The following is an 18,732-nucleotide window of genomic DNA, read 5'->3' as shown; positions in this document are numbered from 1 at the left end:
AAATAAAGCCACAGACAAGCATGAAAATGAATGAGGAAGCATGGAAGGAAACAGTAGAATCGATGAAAAGCTACAGGATTGGATAGTTTTGGCTCTTGTTTGTAAACAATATTTTTTTGATTTATTAAGCTGTTGAACTGGAGCTAAATAAAATCACTCGATTATATAAAATGTGAATCCAAACTGAAGTCTTATGATTTTGCTGAATCAGAAGACACACAGAAGGAGCCGAATCTTTCACTTCTGTCTACAATAGGACCACACTACACTGCTTTTGAACTGACAAGGTTAATCGCCATGCCTTCCTGCCCAGTAGTCTCTGAAACATGTACAGTACCATGTGTGGGACCCTTCCTTCCTGTTCTGGAAACATACAAATGCACAAAGCAACTATGACTGTGAAAGGCGATTAATGGCATTGAAACACTGTGACAATGCTTGCAGACTCCTAGTGGATTGACGTTTGCTCCTTCAGTTGGGGATAAATAACCGCTTGGCTTCAACTATCATTACAGAACAAGGAGCACCTCGCAACTTAAGGGTATCTGAAGAGACAGTAGACAGCTTTCGGGTCACCTGGGATGCTGCACCTGGGGCCGTGGTCAGGTATCACCTCTCCTACAGTCCTATCAGAGGAGAAGCAGAGAGGAAGGAAATCACCACCAGTGGACCTGAGACCACAATAGTCCTCCAGGACCTTCTTCAGCTCACCACCTACCACGTGTCTGTGTCTGCAGAATATGCTTCAGGGCTTGGAAGGAAGATGGATACGAGTGGAACAACTAAAGAAGGTTAGATGTCTGTTCCAACTCCAGGGACTGAAATCTGTTAACTGCATTTTTAAAATTAAATTATTGGGGTGTATGATAGTGATAACTAGGGTGAATTTTTAGCAAACACTGGAAATTATTGTTGGAGATAATAAAGATGAAGATTGGTAAATTATGGATAAAATATGTATAAAAAACTGAGCACGTACAAGTTAATTCTCCTCTGAAAAAGAGATAGAAACCTTCTTCAGGTTTGAGGATTTGAGTAGTGAGAATTTCTTACATGAGAACAAGGCTCAACCGCTACAAATTGCGATTTTCAAATTGGAGTTCACCTGATGCAGCTGGTCAACTCCACAATGAAACATATATATCTTGTATTCTATTCTTTGTGTTCCACATCTTGGCTAGGCTTATTTGGAAAGCAAGATATTCGAAAAAGAAAAACAAAATATCATCGTTTATATTTTTAGTTCTCAAGATGGGTCTTCAAAGATTTAGTAGTTTTTCAGTACTTAAGTGAGAGGTGCAAGAAAGGGACAATCCCTGCCAACAATTTGATCAACAGAGAAAGTGAAAAATAGACAAAATGGTCTGTTAAGTTTTTAAATTTACTATGGAAACCAAAAATGGCTTCTTATTGCCTACTCTGGAGGCTTGTTTATACAAGCAGATGTCAGTTTCAAGACATATTCCAGATGACTAATGTTCTTTTTATCAGGTTTCTGTCATGTAGCCAACTAGTCTAGGTTGTCATATGTAAACTCTTTAAGTGACAAACTATTTTAAATATTTGAGAGGTATGCATAATTAAACAGTCACCATTTCATAGAAGAATGCATAAATTATCTAAAAGTATATTTCTGTCAAATCTGCCTAAGCTGCTCTTTATTTCTATAGCACTATATTTGGTGGTTTGCTTCACCATGGTCCTAAATTCAATATGGCTGCCAAGAACTAGAAGCAAAGACATTTGAAGTCAGCCAATTCAGCCAAAAATGTGAACTTGAATATTGCTCATTTATTACTTTTTAAAATAATTTTAATGTGTTTTCAAGAAAGAATCTTAGGATTTGTAAAAAATACATATTTTTATGTATTTAATATCTTTATTGAATTACCCCAGTGAATTGTGCTTTTTTGAGACTTGCTGCTATGGCCTATGCAATCTGTGATACTCTCAACTGGTGTCAAATATCTAACAATGCATTCAGTGTGGCTTCTAGAGGAACAGAGTTATGCCCCTGTGTACCCAGTACGAAGTCCTGTGTAGTTTCATGCTGTGCTTCAAAATAGCTCCCATTTTTTTAATGGGATATTGAGTTCTCTAGAATTTATATTTTGTCAATCTAAATTATTTTTAGAAATTTCTAAGCATCACATCTTTTCTTGGCATTTTGCACCTAGTATTATTCAAGATTTTGGAAGAGTGTATCATATTGCTTAGTTCTTTCATTAATCCTGCCTTCACGCCACTCAAAGTATGCAGTATTTTTAAAACTTGTTAAATTACAGGTAATTAAATCAAATTAAAATATGAAATTTTTTATCCATCCAGGATTTCGTTAACCACTGAAAAGGGGCAACAGGTATCTAATGTAATAATTTGGCAAAGGAGACACCACAAGCAATTTTTTTCTCAGATGTAAATAAAAGTTTCTGACATCCAGTTTTGAGCATTGTAGAAGTATTCTGGTGGCACTGAGGCAACTCCAGGCAGATTGGCTTTAATGAAGATGTACATTTGTTAGGCAAACCCTTTTAATGGGAATTTTCCACCGATCTTTTAAAAGGGGTGTGTTTTTATCTTTCGCTCAGCCAGGGGATCCCCGAGAGACCTTCAGGTGTTTGACCACACTGTCTCTAGCATGAGGCTGTCCTGGACTGCAGCTCCTGGGAGAGTCTTACAATATCGAGTCACATACGTACCCACCGCTGGAGGAGACAGCAAAGAGATATATGTCAAGGGTGATTCAACTGCAGCGTTCCTGAAGAATTTGCAGCCAGCCACAGAATATGAGATATCTGTCAGTGCAGTATACCCCTCTGGCTCAGGAGATCCGTTAACAGGACGAGGAACTACACTGGAAGGTATCTAAATTTTGCCATTTGTTGCATGGGTATAGACAGAGTTTTCGACTGTTGTTGTTAGGCTAGACTTTTCCACTGGGTAAAGAGTAGGTAGTTAAAGGGTTTTGGCTGGGTTTTCCGCTAACACTTGCTGTTAAAATTACAGTAATCACTAAAGTGGAATTGTTCAAATCATTATGTACGAATCTGGCATCAATGCATTAGTCTGTCAGCCTACAGAAAAGCTACTCAGCTCTAATATAAGTATCATATTTTCTGAGCGCAGTTTGGACCATTTCTTGGTGGCTATCATAGTTTTCCCTTTTGAGCTGGACAGATTACTTTGTTTCATACAGTTTACGAGGTTGACTTAAAATCAGTGAGAAAAGATTAACAAAAAAGGTTCTGTATAGCACACAAGATGGGAATTATGTGGACATGCATGTAAAACTGAGAATAGGAGGGGCTTCTTTATGCAAAGGGTAAGGCTACCCAGACTTGTTCCTAGCATCAATTAATGACTGTCAAAATAGCCTGCACTCGTTTGTAACCTTTCCTAATTAAAGTGTAATTTCACACTGTAGAAAATGCACCAGCTCTGCTAGGCAGATACTGAAGGGAAGTTAGCCCTTTAATTTCCTGCCTTTTGCCCTCTGCTGGCTTCATATCAGTCTGAAAGTGCTGTAAAGGACTCTGTAACAGATATTTTTTGTACCTCAAGTTTGACCAACAGCTTTTTTTAGCAAAAATTGATTTTCAAGTTTGAGTGGGAGTTTGACAGCTATCACATTGCTTAAAGGGTTAATGTCCCTCCAAAGACACAGCATACAAAAGCCGGTTAGTAGCAAATCACTTCGATCCCTTCTCATTCCCTGTCAGTGTGGCATGAACATTATTTTCGGCATTGTTCTTATAATGTGCTGTGTTGCTCACAGATGTCTGTCTCTCTTGTTAGGTTAATTTAGTTTATGGCACAGTGTGCTTGTTATGGATTTCTTTTTAAGTATTGAGGGAATTGTTTATGAAACTCTTTGAGAATGCGGTTGCTGAATAGAACGTGGGATGCAGTTTAAGCCTCCCTTGTGAACTAAGCAAAATGAAATGTAGGGGGTGTCAGTTTGGATCATAGTTGTTGCTGTTCTCTGCAACAAACAAGGGCATCAGCGCTAAGACTGAAAGAAGGTTAACGGCAACTATCTGGGCACTTTAGCCAAATGCAGTGTAAGTAATGACTAAGGCTTGTTTCTCTGACCAGTGACCTCTCCTTTTTCCCTTCATGAACAACACAGACCTCTTCAGTGACAGAATATTGGCAGCGCATATCTCATTTTAAACAAAGTGTCTATTTCAAATGAGCTGAATGTGCTGTGTACCATTTTTCCATCAGAAAATTTACAGCATTTACTCTTTGTAGAGATTTCTCTATGAATTCCTTGCCTTAGCTTTTTTTTTTTGGCAAAAACAGTATGACCTTTTAAAGGTTTCAGTTAAATGAAGTACATTAGCCGTGGAAGGCAGATGGATATTCTAAGTGATTCCTACCTAGATAAACCGTTCGATTTCAGTATAACAACAGGAAGGAAGCTTCAGAATTGTTATTCTCTGCTTCTCTTGCCAAAAAAGATAATTAGAGTGACATTTGCTTACATTATGCGGTATATTGAAGCTTACGCAATCTGGTATCTGAAGCCTTTTCCCCTACACAGTTTAAAACAAGGCAGTTGTGTCCTGAGAGGAAGTTCATTGCAGCCTTTTCTTTTCATGGTGAATAGTGCACATTCACTGTTTCATAGAGGACCTTAACATTTTCCATTGATTCTCTTGATTCACACAATAGCACATATTGTATTTCTTTGGTCATTGACGTGTGTACTGTTAATGCAGTTTCTGGGATCACTTCTCAGCCTTTTTGACTTGCTGCATCAGCTGATAAACTCCCACACTGATAAACACGTGTAAGAGCCTCTGAAATGAATGCTTCCTAGGTCTGCTTTCTGTACAGTTTCATTTATTCTACTGTATATAAAAACAGCATTTAAAACAGCACTTCCTGCTCTATGAATCTACACGTAAGCCATGTACCTGAAGGCAGAGTGGGAACAAAACACTCAAAATATTAGACTATTGAGGGCAATTGTATTAGCTCAGGTAGTTTGAATGCATCCCATACAAAATCAAGATTAGGTCGAAAATGATATGAAAGGTGTAATTTAACAAGGATTGTCCTTTAAATACCAACTTAAATATTGCAATTGATAATGTAGAGAAACTGAAACTAAAGGGTATCCAAGGAACAAGTAATAGGTTTATTCCATGCTGAAAAGAGAAGAAAGAAAATACAACGTTTCGGCTGTGGAGCCTTCTTCGGGTGTGAGGAAGTTCCACTGGCTCCACAGCCGAAATGTTGTGTTTTCTTTCGTCTCTTTTCAGCATGGAATAAACCTGTTACTTGTTCCTTTGCAGCCTATGGATGCTGACGCAGCTAACTACTAAATTGAACTACTAAAGGGTATCATACCCAAAAGTTAAAAGCGAGATAAAATATCTTGTTTCCAATTATGAACAGAAAAAAAAACAGAAATGAAATATCTCACATGTGTTTGACATGAGTAAACTATCTGGTATTAGTGAAGTCCTCTGAGCAGTGTACAGGTAGAGGCCTATGGCTTGGTGGTTACTGGTGCCATTCAGGACTTCCATGATCTTCAGTGGTACCGGTATATTGATGCAATGCTTGTGGGAATTGTGCTGGGTGAAGCCTGGATATTTGTCCAGGTGCTTAGCAGTGACCCCAGTAGACAGTGGGCAACTGCAAGACTTGATGCTCTTTTAAGTATAAGCCCTGCCTGTACTCAAGATAAAAAATGGCCCGTTTTGGGTCAACAAACAAGACTTGACACATGGTTTTGCAGCAAGCGGTGTTTGTTTCAAGCTCTCCCAAGTCACTGTGGGCTGGATTGGCATGACGCATGAAATAATAACCGGCTGCTCCAAAACTAAGGTATCAAAGGGGAAAAATAATTATTGAAATTTCTTTTCCAAATATCCGTGAGAAAATAATAAATTGAGGGAGGATTTTCACCAAAAGCGTATGGAACTTGTTACCTGAGAAGCCTTTCAAAGCAATGAACGATGACTAGTCCAAGTGAGAACTTGCTGTTCATTTCCTGAAGGAGGTACCAAAGGAATACAGAGAAAAAGAGGAAAATGGAAATAAAATCAATCACAATCAGACATGAGTTAAAGGCCAAAAAATATTTTCCTGAGCCTTCAATTTCCTATGTTCAATTCACTTTAAGGACATCATATGTGATGTTTCTCAGACACCATTATTTGGTGCTTCTCAAAATAGCTAGCTGCAGAGCATTACCAATCTATCACAGACAGATTCATCAACAATTTTGTTCATTTGTGGATGTTCTTGACTTTGCTTTTATGTTTGATGGGCAACATTAATCATTTTATTCCACAACGCAAAACTTCTACAGTAATCTGGAAGGTTCTGGGTTCTGCAGCAAATATTCAAAGAAAAAAGGCAACTTACTCGATTGTAAATTGCTTATTTGGAAATATCACATCTTTAAGTGGACTGTGATGCAGTCAGATTAACATTAATTTTAGGATAATGCAAAATACAATGACAAGTGTATGTCATAATCTGATTATGTGCTGTTTATTCACCCTGTGCAGTATCCTCATGGTCATACAATGCATAAAATGCTCCATTAGGATGTCTGAGAACAACAAGCATTTTGATTTCTGCCTAATTCGGTGCAATGAAGCTAAAAGACTATAAGTCAAAACAATTTTTTGTCTCTCTAGTTTTTTTCTACTGTATATTTTGACAGTCTGCATTCAATGAAAAGGCAGTTAAGCCTTGCACTGGAGCAGAACTTTCTGACTGCAGCATACAGTACCTCCATCAAAAAGTGTCTTGTGCCTCTGCTGAAAGTGTTGTAGGAATTATGTACTTTGCAGAGCCAGAAAACACAGCATAAAACACATAGACTTGTTTATTTGGCGGGGAAGTTCCCACAAAGGTACTGAATTTTGTTCTGTTTTTTCTGGGTTTATTTCTTCACCTTTGTTGGAAAAAATATATTCTTGTTTATTTGGTTTATTGGACCGTGTTCTTCAGCTTTGTGCCTGTTTCCACAGGTGTTTTCTTTTATTAATGTAATATTTTGCAGAGCACAAAAAGTTCTTTACAGATTTTTTCCCTTAATCTCTTACCATGTGTTAAATCTCTTTCAGTGGCTAAATGTGTTCAAATGTACTGTGCACATGTGCAATAAAATTAAGGAAATAAGAATTTAGCAAAGATGAGAGAGATACTCATGAAGGATATTATGTTTGATAGATTATTTTTGGCTTAGTATTTGGAAAGAATTGTACTGAAATCTGACACAGCCCAGCTACTGATCTGTAAAATTAAACACATTCGTATTCTCCCTCTTTTCTTAGAAAATAACCTTTTTTAGTAAATTTCCTAAAGACTATATAATCCATGTAGAATAGCATGCATGCTTTCATATTAAGGGTGTAAGAAAGTGACTAGATGTGTTTCACTGACATGATTTATTAAACCACATTGATAACTCAATTAAAATAACATCAACTAAAGAATATTTGAAAATGTGCCACAAAGAAAACATTGATAGTGTGTGGAATTTGGATAAAGATATTGTCATTTGTTCTGTGGTGAACATTTAGCTAACGTTTGGGGCTATAATGAGGTAATTGTAAGTTTTGGAGCGTTACTGATTTTTGCATCTTACTGAGGCCTGAATAGTTAACTGCAAATTTGTAAACTGGGCATTTACATATTTTAGAACGTGCTTTTTTCATTTAATCAGTACCTTGGTTCAAACTTTGGCATATTAGCATAAAACACTGTACCTTTTGTAATGCTCTGCATTGTTTATTTACTCACTGTTCTTGGGTCAGTTTTGGTTAACTGACTGTTCAATGGTTTATAATCTGTAGGAAAGAAATATTACTGAGATAACCAAGGTATTTATAATTGCATCCTAATGTTTCAGTGCTTTCTGTGGCTTTGATATATGACTCCTTTACAAAAGACAAATACGTTTAATGTCTGAATAGAACCAGCTATAAAAGAACAAAACAAAAAAAAAAATTTCTATGTGGCCTTCATTTTGGTAACATTGGATACGCGGTGTGTGACAGTCTGGAACAAACTTCAATCTGCATATTAATGATGAAAACTGGATGCGCCTGCTGAACTCATTATCATCATGTGAGCCATTCCCAGTGGTGTTTAGGAGGGGAAGTTAGTTTTCAGTTTTGGCAACACAAGTTTGTCTGGATCAAGTCAACTTGGCACCAGTAATCACCAGAATGCTTTAAATTTGACAAGGCTTGAGAATTATAATTCTCTTGTGAATCATTGCTGGATTTGTTATTATATCTACCCATTGCACAAGTAGCAGGAATTGGTCAGTCTTGGGCGGAAAAAGGCGTGTATGCATTCCGCTAGTTTTGGGGGATATTTAGATCAATGTCACTAGATTTCAGAAGAAACTCTGGATAGTGAAAAAATAAATAAGATCAGAAAAAAAATGAAATATTTTCTTTGGTCTGTGGAACATGAAACTTTATATATTCAGAATGTGCAATGTAATCACTATTAGTTGCTTACAGTATGGATGTATAGATTTTCATCCTAATTAATAGTTGCTTCAATTTGAAAAGCAAATTTTAAAGGATCCCAAAGACTATTGCTATAACAGTAGTATTCACTTTATGCACCACTGAAGTGCAGGACCCCACTGGATGACACATGGCAGCCATTTTACACCAGCAGAGCCACTACACAGCAGAGCAGACGGGGACGTGAGAATTACGGCTACAGTTGAATTCAGGGTGAAGTTACAAGCTCAGAGGAGTCCAGTGTTAACACTTCTACCCTGCCAAGTTTTGCCATGGGTCAGTGCTGACCACGTAATCATGACCTCAGTTTCGGGATGGAGGTGCTTAGATTGAGTTGAGTCTGACTTCCCTCTGTCTAGCTGTAGCCTTGTTTCAGAAATTTAAATGTTAAGGGCTAAAAGGATTCCTAGTTCCCTTTTCCTTAATCCATAGCTTTTCCCAATCAGGAGTTTACTATGTTTTAGATTGATGCTACTTTGTTGTGTCTCTGACATCCACAGCTGTAATCAAGACAATATGTGCTGGTCCAGGACATATTCCTGATGGTATATTAAAGTAGATAATATATCGGCCCCATGGTGACAGCAATAAGAGCTTTACTGCTCTTACAGTAAGCCTTAAAAGGAAAGAAGAAGCTCTGTTTTGTTGTTTGATCCAAGTTTATGGGGATTTTTCACCTGTTTTTGCTAGGAATGCTATCCTAGATTGAAGAGTTTCTTTTAAAATAAGACTTTAAAATGATTTAACTGCATATTTTATACTCTAACAGCAACTGATATGTTTATATATTATAGCTGCATTTTATTCTGTTTTATGATATAATGTGTAGTGCACTTTTTTTATGCAATTATAGTTATTTTCTATGTCCAACAATTTACTTTTTATTCCCAGCACTGAAATAGATAAAAAATAGAAGAATTAGATAAAAAGTAGAAAAAACTATTTTTTGACTATTGTATTCTATTTTGTATTTCATAGCATTATGTTTAATCTAGGTACTGTTTTTTAATTAAATGTTGGTGTACATAAAGCCCTATACATTTATAAATCAATTTATCTGTGTTTTATAGTGGTATCCCTCCTTTTACAAAGTAGGGTCCTGGAGGTGATTTTAAGCACAACACCGTTTTTAAAATAAACCCTGAATATACATATGCACCATAAACTGAAGATCTAGAAGAGTATCGATGTCTACTTATTTCTTGTGATAATCACATATTTGCTGCGTATAATGATAACGGTTTTCCCTGTTCCTTTTTTTTGTCAGAGCTCGGTTCCCCCCGTGACTTGGTGACGAAAGACGTCACCGACACGTCCTTCGGAGTTTCGTGGGCCGCCGCACCTGGGAACGTGCGGTCTTACAGGATCGCCTGGAAATCGGCCTTCACTGAGGAGGCCGGAGAGAAGACTGTGCGCGGAGACGTGACAGACACCGTTCTGGAGGAACTAACGCCAGAAACCAAATACCAGATTTCTGTCTATGCGGCATACGGCCATGGGGAAGGAGATCCACTTGTGGGCGAGGAAACAACAGACGGTATTTCAGCCCAGCTCTTTCCCTCAACACCCCTCCTCTGTGCTGGAATTCTGAAGCGTTCATGTTGTCTTCTCCAGCCCTCCTGCAAGGATCTCCTGTCAGCAGTTGTCAACATCTCTTGTTTCATGCATGATCTGAAATAAGATGCCACCAGGAAGTGTAGATTGATTAATTTTGAATATCCCCCCGGGTGTGAAAGACATTTTAACGTTATTTGATTTTCATGTTTAAAATACAGCGAAGAAGTACACGCAAAGTGTTTCCACTTTTCTTTGACAGTTATAGGCCTCTGCAGCAATGTAGTTACTCTAATGGGGTCCGGGCTGGACAACTGAAGGACTGAAAAAGACTTGATCAGCATTTAGCATCAAGTAACTGAGCCACCTTAAGAGCCACCTTCTGCAGTGATTGGTTGCTGTTAAACTCAGATCTGATCATTTTCCAAGGTTGGAGTTGGCCAAACTCCCCAGAGAATATTTTTACTCATTGCATTCAGTTTTGCTAAGTACTCACCCACTGAGCAGTTTCTCCTTCATATACCCAGAAAAATATAGAATTATCAGTAGAAGACTCTTGAACCCTAATTAAGAAAAGGCTGAGGTACTGTAGCATCCTAGTTATTGGCTGAGATATTAGTACTTTTAAAATTATGCATGTGTGTTGTATTGTGTTCAAACGCTGTCTGTGATTTTTTACCAAGGGAGTTACAAGATCCAAGTATATTCAGGAAAATCTATCAGTTTTGGTATGATTAGTTTTTAATCATTTGCATACACACAAAGTATTAGAATACTTGTACATGAATATGTTTTTTTTAGTTTTCAAGACAAAACTGTGTTCATGAAACATGATTCTTTTAAGCAGCTTGCTTATTGATTCCTGCAAGCTGGTCGACATAATTTTAACAAAAATTTCAAGTACTTTTTCACTGTAGGGCTGTTTTCTGTTATTGAGTAGGTTAACTGGCAGTGACTGTAAATGCACTGAAAATTTTGTAATGTGCTATGTCTATTAGACCCAAACAGCATATTTAAAATAGAAATTCGATCTTGTGAAGTTTAACAGAACACATTAATTCCATGGAATCTCATGATGCTCTTTTTTTAAATTTCTACTTTATTGCAGTAGGTAACACCATAATTAATGAGCCTGTTCCCTTTAGAGTAAGCCTTTTGTTTGAAGATAGAGATAAAAGAGAGAGACTGGTTTATATTACCTGATTATACTTTTACTCTCTGTTTCCTTACTTATTTTAGTTTCAGATTATGCTTAGTGCTATTATTCTTGTGCTCTTTAGTTAGGCTAACATTTGCCAGTCTTATTGACTATTATAGTAAAAACATGCTTTTCTCAGATGCTTCAGAGCATAGTATAACACTGCTTTTCTGTACGGTTAATTTTAGGACTTTTAACTCTTAACTCTTTTCAGAGGAAATAGTTTTGAGGATGGTTTGTCAGAAATGTTATTAAATAATGTTTTATAACATACTGTACATAACAAGATATTTAAATAGTAAGAACTGAAAAGCAAGTGCAGATATATGTTTTTTCAAGACATCCATTTGCAGAAACAGTCAAAACATAACCTTTCCCTAGGACAAGCAAAATATAATCACGCTTCACAACTAATTTAGTTTACATGCATAGATTTCACGAGCTTGAGTTGCTAGTAGGACCAGAGTTTATCCTGATTTTTTGTGTCATTAGAGAGCACAAGATTAATCTGCATGAGGTGGTTTTTCCTTTGTAGAAGAACCAGCAGAGAATGCTGGGTCTCATTTGTACAGCTGGATAGCTGGAATAGCAGGACCTATTGATATTGCCTGTGAATGACTGTGACTACGTCTGTACACAAGGACACTACTGCAGAGTCACAATGGCAATATAGGCCCACCACCTATGAGCCCTGATGACTTCTTCGCTGATTTTTTGTATGTCACAATTAGTAAAGAGCTCACATTTCTTTTTCTCTTTCATTGTAGCTTCTGCGGAGGGAAAGACGCTGTCTGTTTCTGAGGAAACGGAGAAAAGTCTGAGGGTGACTTGGCAGGCCGCACCGGGAGAAGTCGTAAACTACAGAATCACTTACCGGCCGGTGGCCGGCGGCCGGCAGCTGGCCACCAAAGTGCCCGGATCTGTAACGACCACCGTGCTCAGGCGGCTGCAGCCCATGACTTCCTACGACATCACCGTGCTGCCTGTGTACAAGCGAGGGGAAGGGAAAGCAAGGCAAGGAGTGGGAACAACATGTACGTTGGGCCGTAACGGACAGCATGAGTGATGAGTTTGTGTCATCATTGTTTCGCGAACCTTCGGGCATCGCAAATTAGATAAAGCTCACATCAGACGAGCAACGGCCTTCTTGGTAACTCTTAGATTGGATGTGGTCTTATGTAGCCCACAATATTCACAGTGTTCAGAGTGTTTTCTACGTGCTCCACTGTAACTATGCTGCTATCCCTTTTATGATATTTTAAAACCATTTTTACAGAAGGCAGCCTGAAATCACGGCTGAAAACCCTATACATAATCTAAACTTTAATTCAATCACTAACCCGAAACGTATCAATTACAAACTATTTTCTGCCTCTCTTAACCTTCAATTTAACAGTGTAATTCACAAAAGATTGTGTATATTTTTGTTTCTGGTGATGGAAGAGAATATCTTTTGCCCAACTTAACAGCACAAAATAAATACACAACTATACAAATTTGATGGTAGTGGAATAAATGGCTTTTCCTGTACACCACCCATGAGACTGCGGGACTAGAATGTTTTCTTGTTTTTTTTAGTGTCACCTTTCAAAGGACCCAGAAACCTTCAAACGTCTGAGCCAACCAAGACGAGTTTTCGGGTTTCCTGGGATCCTGCGCCGGGTGAGGTGAGAGGGTATAAGGTTACCTTTCACCCCGCCGATGACGAAGTGAATCTTGGGGAGCTGCTTGTTGGGCCATACGACAACACGGTAGTGCTTGAAGAACTCAGGTATGTCAATCTAAAATGCAGCTGGATGATTAAGCAAACCGAATCAAGGACCTAACCATGTCTGCTAAATGACCTATTCTTCGTCCATCATCTATCCCTTCCATCACCAGAAAGAACAACGTATTCTGATATGTATATGCGATATAAACATTTGGACAAGTGACAAAACCTTCTTCTCACCATCTGGTTAGTTCTTTGGTTGTTTGCTGCAGCTGACCATAGTTTGTGCCAAATTCAAACCTAAAGTAAGTCTGACATCAGTGAATATAAGATGTCTACAGTATATAATTAAAAGCCTGTAAATTGGCCAAACGTGGTGCTGGTGTCACTTTATGCCTTTGTCACACTGTTGGTGCTGCACTGCAGTTATTGCACAGTGATTGATAGATGTTACTGAGATGTTATCTCAGAAGAAGCAATTTGAAATTGTTTTTTTTAGCTGCTGCCTTATACATGGTAACATTTAGTTTACATTGGCTCATAAAAATCATAAAAACTGTGGTGACAGAAATGCAGAAAGTTACAAAGACCATTTCAGGCCTCCAACTATTAGTTTCTCGATATCAATTAACAAATCCATATTCAAAGTCTCACTGATCTGATTCGGTTTGTTACAGAATTAGTTGAGTCTCTCCCAATAAAGGCATACAGTAGATTAAACACTACAAACCAGACATCCCCAGTCTGGCCCACATCATTAGCCAGCAGTAAAAGAAATTCCCTACATGCTGGTGAAAAATAAGCCGAGCACTGTTTATGTTTGGCAGTGTAATCTTGGCATTCCATGCACCATAGACCTCTTTGGCTTGTTGGGCGCCAGTGAGCTTGGATCTTCTTGCTTGACGGCAGCATCAGTCTAGCCTTGTGAGGCAGATCCTGGAGGCTTGCAGCTTTGCAAGGAAAGGCACAGGACTTGACAGTACATGTTTCAAAGGAAGTGTGCGCTTGACTTTCATCCTTCAGTACTGCCACGGTGTTTGTAGCATCTAATGAGAATTTGCCGTTTGAAATTGAGGTGTGGTGGGGGCAGGATGTTAAAACAAAACAATTTATAAAAGGAAAGGAAAAAACGTAAAAGATTCCTGTTTCAGGACTAGGCTGAAAATTTAGATTATGGGGCACATACTGCATGTCAGATTAAAAGAGGCTGAGACCTATGGTCAAATCCATGTTTTAAATCCAGCCCTAAAATTGCATTTTTAACCCATTCTTGACCCCTTTTGCATTAGCCTTTTGCAATATGATATATACCTTCTAATAAAAATAATTACAGTATATCATTATGCAATAACATCTTCAGACTAGTTTTCCTTTGCCACCGAATTTAAAATAGAAAATTAAGTTTGACGGATTTCAGAAGGTAAAATTAGGTGTTATAAGATCTTAGAAAAAATGGCAAGCAAATAAATACTGTAAGTAGAATGTTATACTTACAGTATATGTGTCAGGAGAATGAACTGTTGTATCTCGGGTATTATTCTGTGACTAAAAAAGTGATATTGTGTATATTTAATTTTAATTTGATTTTCAATAGCCATGTCTTAATTTGCATGTTTTCATTTCCTACTCCTATGACACATGAAAAATTAAAATAAAAGGACAAATTAAATACATTAAAAAAGGACAGGCATTCCCAGGGTAGAACTGTGGAATGCTTCAGAGCATATCTTCATATCTCTCCAATCATAACTACTGTTGCTCACCCTGCAGGGCTGGAACTAAATATTCAGTCAGTGTCTTTGGAGTCTTTGATGGTGGAGAAAGTTTTCCTTTGGCTGGGGAAGAAAAGACAACTCTTTCAGATATGCCTGAACCGCCACCAATACGTTTTACAGGTATTGTATATATCCCTCATTACTTTGGAATTGTATCAAGAAAACAGACATGAAGGCCAGCAGAGTATTAAATAAACCTTATAAAAGTAATAAAAACTGATAGTGCATGTTGGAAGTGACAAGGCAACAGAAACGCAACTGATAATCACAGTTGATTGTGAAATGAAATAAACAATGCTCTCACTTCACACACTGTATGCAGTGTTCTGATTTTTGCATAAATAAGCTTTATGGCCAACAGTGCAGTCATCTAGTGTTTTACGCAGTAGTAAGGTTCCTGACATAGCGCATGAACCCAAAATCATGTATAATCACAACACCCCCTTATACCCCATTCCCCTCCCTCAAACAAGTAAAATCAATCGTAAGTGTATTAGTATGTGTATGTACAGTATGCAGTTTGAAGTATTATGAAAACAGTGATACAGCAAATACTGTACAAAATAGATCATGTCAAATTTCATAATTATTAAATGCAGAGAACACAACAGATGCATAACGCTCACGATTAGCCTTAATTGCACGAATCGAAGATTTCATTCTTGCAAAACATATGCACCAAACTGGTCACTGTCATCTCACCCCTTAACATGTTCAAAATCTCGATATTTTGGTTTACGGGCGATATTGAGGATGTCGTTGCACGAAAAAGAAAACGCAGATAAAGAAAGCACTAGGGAGCTACAGGCTGTGTAACACGTTCTTGAAGTGTAGCTCAGATGTGTGCCGTGTCAGATGTGAATTGTCGAAATTTCCTGCATTATATGATTTTTCATGCATTATGATATTTTTCCCGCCTTATTTTATTTTTTCCTCTCTGACAGCATATACACGCATTTGTGCAAAAATATTTCACGTAAATACTGTAAATATCCGTGAAATACTTTGATTCTCTTTTGTGGGTAAAGACAGTGTGTACAATTGTGGGGCGGTCCGGAACATATTTCGTTTAATAAATCAATGTGCGAAGATTCATTTTTGACCTAATCCTTTTAGTCTTCTTTTATCAAAAGCAAAATGAAAAAAAAATCTGTTTGCAATTATAAATATTCAACAACTTAGCGAGCCTGACATGGTGGGCAGCTAAAGAAGTATGGAAGAAGGAAAATATTGTGATTTTAATGTAAGACTCCAGAGAGTATAATGACCCAGGCAGAAATTCCTTTAATCTGGAACAAATCAAGTGATTCTGATAGATACAGTACTTTGGCTTGGGATTAAGAGGTGTTAAAACAAAGCCAGTAAACAGAGGAACGCCATTTAGATATTTAGATGGTTCCATAAAATTCAGATAAACAATACAAAACAGTAAGAATCAAACATTTCTTGACTCTAATCACACATAAGTACATTAAGACTTGTTCATAAAGGCATTTGCTTGTAAACAGTGAGTAATTTATATTAAATCCTTCTGTGCCAGGATTTAGTGCTGAATTTTCATATATACTTGAATATGTGAACTAAATGTATATGTATGTACGTTGTACTACAGTAACTAATTATTCCACCCAGCAGTGAGGTGCTTTAATTTACATAAAGACACCGAAACACTGAGTTTATATTTGATTCTACTGGTCATGAGTGGACATCCTTTACAATCAGACTTTGTTTTTGTTTTAATGTAGAGTTTACAAGTTTTGAGATGGAACTGGAGATACCTGTTCAATAATTCTGGCTTGGAGGTGGAGGGAGAGTCTTTTGAGTGTTCAGTAGCACGTCTAGAAATCACAAAGGACACATTGCTCTCCAGTATATATGCAAATCGAGTTTTATTTTATTCTAGTCAGTAAAGGATGTTGAAAAACTGAACTGACCTTTTTTCTAACTGCACACAGGGTCACATGTCACAAATGTCTAAACTGTATATCTGCATTTTTATGCAGAGGACGAGAAATCTTTTTCTTCCCCCAGGTGTCTGGAATAGCAGGCGTTGTCCCAATGAGGAATGCATAATAACTCTCAAAGAGGAACAACACATATTTCATGTGTCAAGAGGGTATCTTTTGTTTCCCATGGGATGTTCCGAAAGATTGTCAAGGCAACATGCCAGCAAACCGGGTGGAAAATGAAAGGATCCGAGCTGAAAAAGAAGTTTATCCTGAGAATGTTTATTCTGTAATTGCTTCAAATATACAAAGTGTAATTGTATTTGTCAACATTGTAATGACCTGTTACCATTCTAAAATGCTGTCAATTTTGTCATGAAGCACAATGTTTGTATTTTATGTTTGCCTTGGAGACGGTATTCACATCTTTTTCCTTGTTTTTACCCTTTTCACTTTTTGCTTTGACACAGAGGTGTCAAAGCACGTTTCTGCACCATCTATGTTCCTTGCTCTTGTCAATTATTTTTATCATTGTTTCTCCATAATTCACTTGTAAACTTAATCGGAATCGTGACTGAAAAGACCGTCTTGGTAATTATGCTGTCATCTGGCCTCACAGATGTGGAGTGTAAGACCACAGCGCAAGCCGATATAGTTCTGCTGGTCGATGGGTCATGGAGTATTGGGCGTCTGAACTTCAAAACCATCAGAGCCTTTATCGCACGTATGGTTGGTGTCTTTGAAATTGGCCCCAACAGAGTGCAAATTGGTGAGTGATACAGAGATATCTCTGAAAGATTTGGAAATGTACCCCACGTATGAGACAATGCCTGAAGTGATCATCTTGAATTGTCTTTACAGGCCTGGCTCAGTACAGTGGGGACCCAAAGACCGAGTGGCATCTCAATGCCCACCGAACACGAGAGTCTTTGCTGGAGGCAGTAGCCAATTTGCCTTACAAAGGAGGCAACACCTTAACAGGTATCCTAAACTTTTAGTTCAATTTTTATTTAGTTACAGCTCTTCCAAACACAGTAGTTACAGCATTTTAAAATGTTGGCTCAAATTAAGTTAAAGGAAAATTTTTCACAGTCATTTATAGACATTGAAAGATATTATGCATTCGTATTCTCTTTTTTCCCCCCCTTCTATTCAAGGCCTGGCTTTGAATTACATCCTGCAGAACAACTTCAAGCCAAATGTAGGACTTCGGCCCAATGCCCGCAAAATAGGAGTGCTCATCACTGATGGCAAATCACAAGATGATATCATCATGAGCTCCCAGAGCCTGCGTGATCAGGGGATTGAGCTGTATGCTGTTGGTAGGTACTGCAAAGCATTCAAACAAACTGTTTATCTCGCTTTTTAAAGGTTATTAGATTCTTTAAAGCTTGGGAGGCTTTTTTGAAGTGCAGTTGAGTCTTTTATTCAATACAGCTGAACCAATATACGTGAGTTTGTGTGATAACAGCGCTGAGCGTGCAGTAAGAAATTTGAAAAGGAAAAGTTGGAACACGATGCGTATCAGCGATTCCTGTGGTATTCTAATTCAGTCAGTAATTCTTTGGGGAAAAAAAAAAGGATCTGACCAGGAAGGCTTTCTGGTTTCTATTATGTCCAAAAGAGCGTGAAAACTAGAAATTCTGATGTACAAAAGACTGGTTTGTTACTTCTCTGTGCCAGTATACTAAAGATTTAAATGTGTTTTCTCATTCAACAATTTCTCAACAATTTCTCATTGTTTGCAGGTGTAAAGAATGCTGATGAGAATGAACTGAGGTCTATTGCTTCGGACCCAGATGAGATCCATATGTACAATGTGGCTGACTTCTCCTTCCTACTTGACATTGTGGATGATCTCACCATCAACCTCTGCAACAGTGTGAAGGGTAAATACCAGCCTCCTGCCACTGAGAGCTGCAACAGTGCCTCTCTGTATTCGTGTCCTGAGAAACAAATTGCAGATCTGGTAGAAGTATAACACTGTCAAACACAACATGGCTAAAAAACGTTTTTCTAAAATATTTATGTTACC

General features: G+C 37.8%; 1 protein-coding gene across 3 annotated transcripts in view; it reads left to right on the top strand.

The window, feature by feature from the left end:
* The window catches only part of col12a1b (collagen, type XII, alpha 1b), a 93,348-nt gene that overhangs the window by 19,443 nt on the left and 55,173 nt on the right, over positions 1 to 18,732 (top strand). For all 3 annotated transcript variants that reach the window (XM_088626664.1, XM_088626663.1, XM_088626665.1), the window contains exons 12-21: positions 516 to 791; positions 2,589 to 2,861; positions 9,781 to 10,050; positions 12,033 to 12,299; positions 12,844 to 13,036; positions 14,747 to 14,871; positions 17,317 to 17,466; positions 17,559 to 17,678; positions 17,855 to 18,019; positions 18,446 to 18,586. In XM_088626664.1, the coding sequence (XP_088482790.1) occupies positions 516 to 791; positions 2,589 to 2,861; positions 9,781 to 10,050; positions 12,033 to 12,299; positions 12,844 to 13,036; positions 14,747 to 14,871; positions 17,317 to 17,466; positions 17,559 to 17,678; positions 17,855 to 18,019; positions 18,446 to 18,586 (1,980 nt within the window). The remainder of the gene's footprint in view (positions 1 to 515; positions 792 to 2,588; positions 2,862 to 9,780; positions 10,051 to 12,032; positions 12,300 to 12,843; positions 13,037 to 14,746; positions 14,872 to 17,316; positions 17,467 to 17,558; positions 17,679 to 17,854; positions 18,020 to 18,445; positions 18,587 to 18,732) is intronic.

Source organism: Lepisosteus platostomus, chromosome 3 (genome assembly GCF_059453375.1).
Source record: "Lepisosteus platostomus isolate fLepPlt1 chromosome 3, fLepPlt1.hap1, whole genome shotgun sequence".
Lineage (NCBI taxonomy): Eukaryota > Metazoa > Chordata > Actinopteri > Semionotiformes > Lepisosteidae > Lepisosteus > Lepisosteus platostomus.
The sequence above is the reverse complement of the archived record's forward strand: the minus strand, read 5'-3'. Positions and strand labels throughout refer to the sequence as shown.